General features: G+C 53.3%; 1 protein-coding gene across 1 annotated transcript; it reads right to left on the bottom strand.

Moving 5' to 3' along the window:
• Positions 1–7,178: 7,178 nt before the first annotated feature.
• VOLCADRAFT_100517 (uncharacterized protein) lies at positions 7,179–8,315 on the bottom strand (the record flags this gene model as incomplete). Its single annotated transcript, XM_002959076.1, has 2 exons — positions 7,179–7,787; positions 8,313–8,315. The coding sequence occupies 2 exons, from the start codon at positions 8,313–8,315 to the stop codon at positions 7,179–7,181; spliced, it is 612 nt and encodes a 203-aa protein (XP_002959122.1).
• Between the last annotated feature and the right edge of the window lie 1,171 nt (positions 8,316–9,486).

Genomic DNA, 9,486 nt, shown 5'->3' on the forward strand with positions numbered 1-9,486 from the left:
CAAGGATGTACAATCCATTACTGCGCACAATGCCAACCACCAAAGTCTTAAGAACTTTAGGCCGCCTCCTTGCTTCACAGGAGTGCCCAATTCCTCGGTAACAAAACCTGAAATCTGGTTTGATACTGTCGTTGATTTCATGACGCAAACGGGCAGCGATCCCATACTGGGCATGCGATACAACGTTACGGGCAAAGCCGCCGAGTGGTACCACGACTTAGTCGCACGCCAAGGCTCCACGCTCACAATCCAGAGCATGCGTGCCGACTTCTTGTTGCTTTTCGGTGACGTGCACCGTTGCACCCCTCACCACGTACGAACGCAACTTCACGCCGGTGCACACGCAATGAAGCCCGGCGAGTCCATACCGAATTACGTGCAACGGTTCCGCGAAATTACGTGCGGCGACCCTAACATGTCTCAAATTGACTTGTGCACTTGGCTTATTCACGGTATGCCACCACAACTGCGGCGGGAATGCGCCACGGATGCCAACGGCAATAACTGGTTTGCATTCGATGCTTTAGTTAACTACGCCCAAGGTGCACAAACGCGCCACGAAGCGGGCAAGGCGCAAACGGCGCGACTTAACTTTCTAGGCACTAACGATGCCCCTGCCCATCCCCGACAGAACGGCGGCCGCGGCAACCACACCCAACGGGGTGGATCCGGCAACCGCACCGACCACCGAGGTAGCCGCTATGGCGGTCGCGGTGGCGGTCGAGCTGGCGGTCGCGGTGGCGCCTCTGGCGGACGCGGCCGAGGCGGCAACTTGGAACTGCCGACTTGGGTCCGCGAGATGGCGAAGGAAAAGAATATCTGCTACCACTGCGGAGAGCCCTTCGGCAAGGGCCACCTATGCGGCAAACGGCCGCGTTACAACAACGAGGACCGCAAAAATGCGGATGCCTAGGAAATTGCCCACGCCATAGCCTCAGGCAGCTCGTGTGGGGAACCAATGGACATCGAGGAACCAACCCGGAATCCACCAACGGTGGACTGCAGCCACTGCATACTTCGCTCAGTATTTTTGCGTCTGCAGAAGGCCTCGGGTCGGGTGTTCGCGATCGACGCATCTTGTAACGTGCGAAGCGACAATTCCCTCTGTCCTATCTTTGCCTGTCCAGACTCGTTCACTTCACATATCTGGTGCAACGCACCAGCCGATCGCGCGATTCCGTGGCTGAATAACTACAGCACTTTTAAACAGCACGCTCCGGACACAACTAGTGCGGTTATTTTGGTGCCCAAGTGCGCCCACCTAGAAAAGGAATTTCGAACACGCGGTTGGACCCTACTCAAAGAGTTTACAAAAAACTCCAGTATCTTCTCCGAACCTAAACCCGGAGGTGGTCGCACAAGGTCCCCAAACTGCAGCGGCGAGTTTCAAGCATGGCTCGACCCCTGCCAGGAAAAGTCCAAGTGTTCTGCACTAGAACCTCTGACTGAAAACACCGCGCTACTACTACCGTGCAACTTTACTAGCACAAAAGCTGTCGCCTTAGTCGACTCAGGTGCTTCGCACGTTTTCGTATCCGCCGCACTTGTGCAAAAACTGGGTTTACAGCCCCTCACTAGCCACGTAGCTACTTGCGTGCTAGGAGATGGCGCAAATAGCGTCCGCCTCCAAGGTCAGGTGCATATGTCGCTCCGTATCCACGGATTCCGCTGCGAAATCGTAGCACAAGTTATCCCTAAGCTAGCCGATGGCATCGACCTAATTCTCGGCAGCCGTTGGATGCGAGAGCACAGTGCATTACTAGACTTTGGACAAGGCACCTGCATGGTGACGCGCCACGGCCGCTCATATCGACTGCAGAGCCTAAACAGGCCGCAGTCCGAAGGTGTTGCGGTCATGAACTACGTGACGGCGGTCTTACACGCGGCCACTTCACCTTGCGTGAACCTGGTGTCTCTAAAGCAGATTAAAAAGCTGCAGAAACAAGGAGCGTCTTGTTACGCTGCCTTCATAACCAGTGACGATATCGCCCAGCTAAACGCTATGGACGCCACAACGGCGACCACGTCCGACCCTACCCTGGTGTCGCCAGATAAACTGGAAGAACTGCTGGACGAATATAAGGAGGTTTTTGAGCCCTTAACGGGCCTCGGGCCGGATCTCGGCACTGGCCACACAATCGAGCTAGAAACTGGCAAAAAGCCACCGTACTCCCGGCCGTACCGACTTTCCCAGTTGGAGCAAACGGAGTTGAAAAAACAGCTCGCGGACTTATTGGCCAAAGGCTTCATCGAAGAATCCAAATCGCCCTTCGGCGCGCCCGTACTCTTTGCACAAAAGAAGGACGGCTCGCTGCGCATGTGCCTCGACTTCCGCGCCCTCAACAAAATCACCGTGAAAAACCGGTATCCACTTCCAAACATCACCGACCTCCTCAACAAACTTCAGGGTGCGAGCATATTCTCGTCCCTTGACCTACAAAGCGGCTATCATCAAATCCGCATCACGGAGGAGGACATCCCCAAAACCAGCTTCATAACACCTTTCGGGACGTTTCAGTACAAAGTACTGTGCTTCGGGTTGACGAACGCGCCGGCGACCTTCCAAAAGGTCATGAACACCGTGCTTAAAAAACACATCGACGCCGGTTACTGCGTTGTGTACCTGGACGATATCCTCATCTTCAGCAAAGATCCATCAAGTCACCTCGAACACATGCACGCGGTCCTCGAATCCCTCAAAGGGGCGCGTTTCCGCGCAAAACGCGAGAAGTGCGAGCTGAACAAGCCCGAAGTAAACTTCCTAGGCCACATCGTCGGCCGCGAGGGACTCAAGGTGGATCCACGCAAAATCGAGGCCGTTAAGAACTATCCCGTCCCAAAAGACATGACGGCGCTGCGCGGTTTCCTAGGCCTTGCGAACTACTTCCGCAAGTTCATCCAGGGGTACTCGTCGCTAGCAAATCCACTTACGGCCCTCACCGGCAGCAAAAAGCTGACCGAGTGGACAAACACGCACCAACAGGCCTTCGACGGCATTAAAAACGCCCTCGCCAACGCCCCGGTGCTACACCTTCCTGATTTCGCCAAACCGTTCGAAGTCGTGACCGACGCAAGCATCTATGGCACAGGCGGCGTGCTGCTACAGGACGGACATCCCGTCGCATATACCAGCAAAAAGTTTACGCCAGCCGAAATCAACTACACTACCACAGAGCAAGAGCTCCTGGGTACGATTAACGCCCTACAAGAGTGGCGACCGTACCTGGAAACCGCTCAAGACACCTTCACGCTGGTCACCGACCACCATCCGAACATTTGGTTTGAAACCAAAAAGGACCTGTCCCGACGCCAAGCGCGGTGGCAAGAGTTTCTGTGCCGCTTCCACTACACGTGGCAGTACCGGCCGGGGCGCAAGAACGTTGCCGACCCCCTGTCCCGCATCCATACACCACCCACCGCGGTCGCAGCCTTGAGGTACATAGGCATGCCTACTGACGGGTCCCCAACGGAACCTACCCTGGCGGACCGCCTAAGGGCGGTAATGCCGGACAAACCGGACGTCGACTGGGGCACTGCCTCGTTCACCGACGGCATGTGGTTTAAGGGCAACAAAATTATCGTGCCCAATGACCCGCAACTGCGAAAAGACATCCTACACGCCTACCACGATGCGCCGCTTGCCGGACATCGCGGTGTGGCTAAGACACTGCACACAGTTGCCGAACGCTTCTGGTGGCCTGGCATGTACAGTGCCGTCGAGCGCTACGTGCACGAATGTCCGCAGTGCCAACGCAACAAACCCGATAACCAAAAACCAGCAGGCAAACTACAACCACTGCCCACCCCAATGGGCCCATGGCAGGTGGTCTCCTGCGACTTTATCACCAGCCTACCGCAGACCCCTTCTGGCAACACAGCCATTTGCGTTTTCGTAGACAAGTTCTCGAAGATGGTCTCGCTGGTACCCACAACGGACCAACTCACCACCATCGGCTTCGCAAAGATGCTGGTAAACCACATCATCTGCAAACATGGTCGAATCACCGCGCTCCTCACGGATCGTGACCCACGGTTCACGGCACAAGCCATGCGCAACGCAGCCAAGCAACTGGGCGTAAAACAGCTCATGTCCTCGTCATTCCACCCGCAAACGGATGGTCAAACCGAGCGCGCGAACCGCGTGCTACAGGAGGTCCTGCGTAATTACGTGGGTCCTGACCTCACGGACTGGGAAGACTGGCTGCCAAAAGCAGAATTCGCCATTAACAACAGCAAGAACGAGTCCACCGGACAAACACCGTTCTACATCGTCTACGGACGCACCATGTCCCTGCCACACGACCACGACTTGCCACTGCAGCAGTCCAAATATCCGGCGGCAGATGAAATCGCCGACAGCCTCACCCAACGGGTTACAATGGCCACCAAGTGCCTCGACGCCGCAAAACAGCGCCAAGCCAAATATGCGGACAAAACGCGCCGCGAAGCCCAGTTTGAGGTTGGACAGCAAGTCCTGCTGAGCACCAAGAACTTCACGTTCCGGGCACCCAACACAAAAGGCCTTGGCAAGTTCATGCCACGCTACATCGGCCCCTTCCCCATCACTGCCAAGGTGGGCGAAGCCGCGGTTCGACTACAGCTCCCGGCGCACTTGCGCATGCATGACGTATTCCACGTCTCTAAACTCAAAGCCTACAAGGCTGGCAGCAACGCGCCACCCCCACCTGCGATTCCCGCAGCTGAGGGCGAACCCTTGTGGTACGTGGACGAGATCCACGCCCACCGGCAGTCTCGCAGCAGGCGCCGCATCACCACGGAGTACCTCGTCAGGTGGCACAAACTGGGCCCCGAGTACGACTCCTGGGAGTCCGCAAAGGACTGCAACCAAGGATGCCCAGAGGCAATCCGCGCTTACCACGGAAAACTGTACGCAAAAGGCGTACCGCTACCCTAATTATCCACCTCACTCAAGGCGCCCCGAGGACGGGTTCGCATTCAAGAGGGGGGGAATGTAACGCCGCTAAGGCGGCCCTTGGCTCACCGGGCCAACGGTATCGTACCAACGGTACATCCAAGAACTATTCATAATCTTCCAATACCAAACGGTATTTATCAATACCACCTTTTTATCGTTGGATAATTTCCTTTCGCAACTGCTTGCCAACTGCAAGCTTTGTTACACTTTCCATTGGCCGTCCGGCAACTTCTCGCATGGGGCACTTCGCGCTGCCAAAATTACATACACACATTCGTTTACATCTATATTATCAGTTTGTGCAAGAAATCCCAAAAAAGGAGGTGCGGCGGGCCCGGCCGGCCCTAAGGAGAATCTACGAAAATTTACGACCAGCCAATGGAAAGACCCTCTTAGCTAGTACATGCTCCCGACCATGTATTAAATTGTCGACCTCGCATATACTCATCACATTTGTGTGAGCTGAATAGCCAAATATTTGGTGCGTTGACCAGTGCAGTCGCGCCCCTCGGAAGCGACAGACGACAGCTACGCATAACCGGCGAGTGCTATTTACTCCTCAATGTCCTTCCAGGGAAGTCCTGCTGATTACATTGGAATTCATATGGATGACGAAGCTTGCTTGAGGCAGCTTCGCTTGCAGCGTGGCCATGTCAATCTCGAGTCGGGTCACCACCCCGCTTTCCCGGACTATCACCACGAGTTACATCCTTCGCAAATGTCGTATGGAGCTTAAAAGTGAGCAATTTCTTACAATCCGTACGTCTAATAAAAGTTGTGTAAAGTGGGCCCAATGGAAAGTGAAATTAAGGAAATTTCTAAACTTCTCCATAGAACTTAAGGAACTTTCCCAGCCGCTGGCCAATGGAAAGACCCTCTTAGGGAGCCGGAGAAAACTGTTTACATCGAACTATCCAGTCATAAGAAGCCATTATCCTACTTCTGTAGGAATCAAGACAATTTAAACGTGGAAATCCCCTTTAGTTCTGGAAGCAAATAGACTTCCCATTTTCGAATGTACAGCCAAAGTAGTCAAGCGACTGTATGCCGTGCATAAGCAGTCTGGAAAGGATTTGAACTTGATGCTATTTAGCCCAGCACAAGTAATATCCAACCTTGACCGCGGATCTGGAGCATCCGCTGACGGAAGAGAAGAAATGAACAATGAACACAACATAACACAAAAATGCAAAATATACACGGACATAAAGTTAAAGAAATGAATACGATTTAGCCAGCTTGGCTGCTGGACCGCCATGCTTGCACAGTCGAACTACCTCGCTCACATAGTCCGCGGTTAGCTGCTTGCATGAATAAACAGAATGGTTCCACCTCAAATATATTCGCCGTTGGTGCCTTTCATTAGCGCCAGCCAATCTCTTGGCAGTACAGCGGCGACCCACAGGCAGGATCTGTACCTGTCTCATTGTGCATTGCCACTCATTGCAGCATCAAACTAACAAGTGTTATCGTCTTTGTAATAATTACCTTACTCAGGATCAAGAGTCTCTGGCTGTGCTATAGTTGGCTCCAACCCGACCCTACTCTCTAACCCCATAGGCCAAATCTCTAAAGATGCTTAAGAGGTAATATCACAATGGAAGTCAATGATGATTTTGTGGGTGGATTTGGGATGCAGCCCACGCAGCCGTCGGACAATACCGTAATGATACGAGATTTTTCTGATACATGTTTTGGGGAAGGCCCAAAATTAACGCTGAAATTATTTTGATGATATGCAATTTTGGGGACGGTCACGAGAAAAATCTACAGTTGTGATACACTTTTGGTGACGGCTCCAGGGCGTCCCGCGGGCGTGCTCACGCTTCGCGCGCTTACGCTTCAGCGTCTACTACCGCCAAGCTGCTATCAAAGTACAAACAGCGCGGAAAGGCTGCACATTACCGTAATGATACGAGATTTTTCTGATACATGTTTTGGGGAAGGCCCAAAATTAACGCTGAAATTATTTTGATGATATGCAATTTTGGGGACGGTCACGAGAAAAATCTACAGTTGTGATACACTTTTGGTGACGGCTCCAGGGCTACTCCATCTATTACCGCCAAGCTGCTATCAAAGTACAAACAGCGCGGAAAGGCTGCACATTAAGTCTTAGAAACGACAAATAGATAACGTCAACCCATGCGAATAGCAGCCCCAGAACAAACCACTCACACCGCAAACCCACCCACCCACCGAAAGAGAAGTGTGTCGCCCTGGCATGAACGATGTGAACTCCTCAGCGGTAGCGGGCGGGCCGGACAATCTGCCTCTTGCTGGCAGCGCGGGCCTCAGTCAACTGCACAACCGCCTCCTCCTGCCCCTCCTCATCACTGCTCTCACTACCCTCGTCGCTGCTCTCAGACGGCACCTCCGCATCCTCCACCTCCTCAACCATCGCCTCCTCCTCCATCATGGTGGCGGACCGCTTCCCCGAGCCCCTGCCACCACCACGCCCGCGCCCCCGGCCCCCACGCCTGCCTCCCCCACGCCTGCCTCCCCCGCGCCCACGCCCACGCACTGCGCCCGTCGTTGCTGGCTCTTCCTCATCGTCACCGATCTGCAGCAGTGGGTTCGTCTCAACCCCCGCCACTGCCGCTGCCTTGCACAGCACCTCCAGCTCCTCGGGCGAGCGCTGCTCGTGCTCCTTCTGCAGTGCCTCCACCTGGGTCAGCATGCCCTCAAAGTAGCTGTCGTCCTCATCGTCCGCCAGTGCAAGGGTGCTGGGATCTGCCTCCTCCGCTGTCGCATTGGGGTCGGGGGTGGTGGGGGATGCGGGGTTGGCGGCAGCGGTGGCGGCGGTGGCTGCAGCAGGCCCCAAGCCCTTCTCAGCGGCTTTGGCCTCTGCCTGCGCCTGGCGCGTGCTGTTGGAGGGGGGGAACAACAGATGCTCTCCCTCATCCTTCAGCCGCAGGGCCTCCTGCCGGGTGCCGTCCTCAAATGCCGCTAGCAGCCCGCACACTCTGGGAACCTAGAGGATTCATTCTATATGCGATTCACATTCATTTCATACCATTATGAAGGACCATTCATTGCTCCATTCATTTCAGGGCCACGATTCAATTTGGAATGAGGACCACTTCATTACAGAATGAAGGTAGCTCAGAATGAACGTCCCTTACACTTTGAATACCCCTTCTGTCCAAAATGAAGGTGGTCTCCATAAAACGAGCCCATGTCCATCACGTGATATGAAGGCCCCTTACAGTCCAAAAAGAAGCCGTCTCCATAAAACGAGCCCATGTCCATCACGTGATATGAAGGCCCCTTCAGTCCAAAAAGAAGCCGTCTCCATAAAATGAAAGTTATACATCACGTGATATAAAGGCCCGTTTCAGTCCAAAATTAAGCTTTTTTATAATGTCCATCGCACCATATGGACACGCCTCCAATCCTAACTAGGAATGCGTGTTCTTATCACATGATGGACAGCGTCTTGATACGGATTTGCTTATAAGCCAAGCCGTCTCAAGACCCTGTCCACCATGTGATTTCAGCGCTAAGAAAAGGCACCTCCACAAAAGAAGACAATACAGCTGTCCATCACATTGCATGTGCATTCATCCCAAAATAAACGTGCATCCATTACCACCGTCGTTTCTTGCCCCCCTTCCCCTTCGCCTTTGTTTTCATGATCCGCTTCAGTCAAGACGACATCAGGTCCAGAACGGCTGCGCTTTGAGGTGGCCTTTGCTGTCATCATGGCTGTTGTAATCTCCACCGCCCACATCTGTCGCCCACTGCTTCACCATGTCCAAGGTGGTTGACTGCAACAGCAGCGGGACATGTGTCAGTCAGTTAGTTATAGACATATAGGCTTAGTGGAGTAAAAATGGACAGGTTGCTATACTGAAGCACACACTTAACACGATGTCGCAAAACCATGCAATTCTTGGTGAGCACCCAACCAGCCTATTTGTAACCCTGACATGAAACCAACACAAACTTTGACAGGAACTCACTTTCTGATTTGCTGCTAGGTGATCTGGTCCAGCGCTCGACATCCATTGGTCATGGGGTCCGGCTGCTGCTTGAAACAGCTTCAAGACACTGCTCTGCCTCCTCGACACTCAAGAGCTAAAAAATCTGCATTGAAAACAAATAGAGGGGCAAAGAACAATAAAACATTACATTAGTTATCATGCAGCAGCATCGGACTGCAACCCTTGACGGCGGTAAATAGCTAGCATACATGTCAGAATAACAGATAGAAGCAGGTAACAAAGTTCTGTGATGACAAGTACAGAGTCATGATGTGGCCGCCGGCAATGTGGACCTGGTCAACACAGTCCCGTGACTCACCCAGCCCGAGCAGCTTGAAAATATTGGTCTGCTCCTGTGCCTCCCAGTCACATTGGAAGATTTCATTGTCACCATCGTCAGTAAGAGAGCCCAGCAGACTGGACCTAAGGGCGCCCTCACAGAGAAGAAGCCTCTTCTCAAACTTCAGCCTTGTGGCAAGCTCTTGTCCTCGCTCACTTAAATGAGGTCTAATGGCATAAACATCTGTAGTCAACGCTTTGTGTTGGCAGTGAGTCGCTGTTAGA

This window comes from Volvox carteri (genome assembly GCF_000143455.1).
Source record: "Volvox carteri f. nagariensis unplaced genomic scaffold VOLCAscaffold_122, whole genome shotgun sequence".
Taxonomy (NCBI): Eukaryota; Viridiplantae; Chlorophyta; class Chlorophyceae; order Chlamydomonadales; family Volvocaceae; genus Volvox; species Volvox carteri.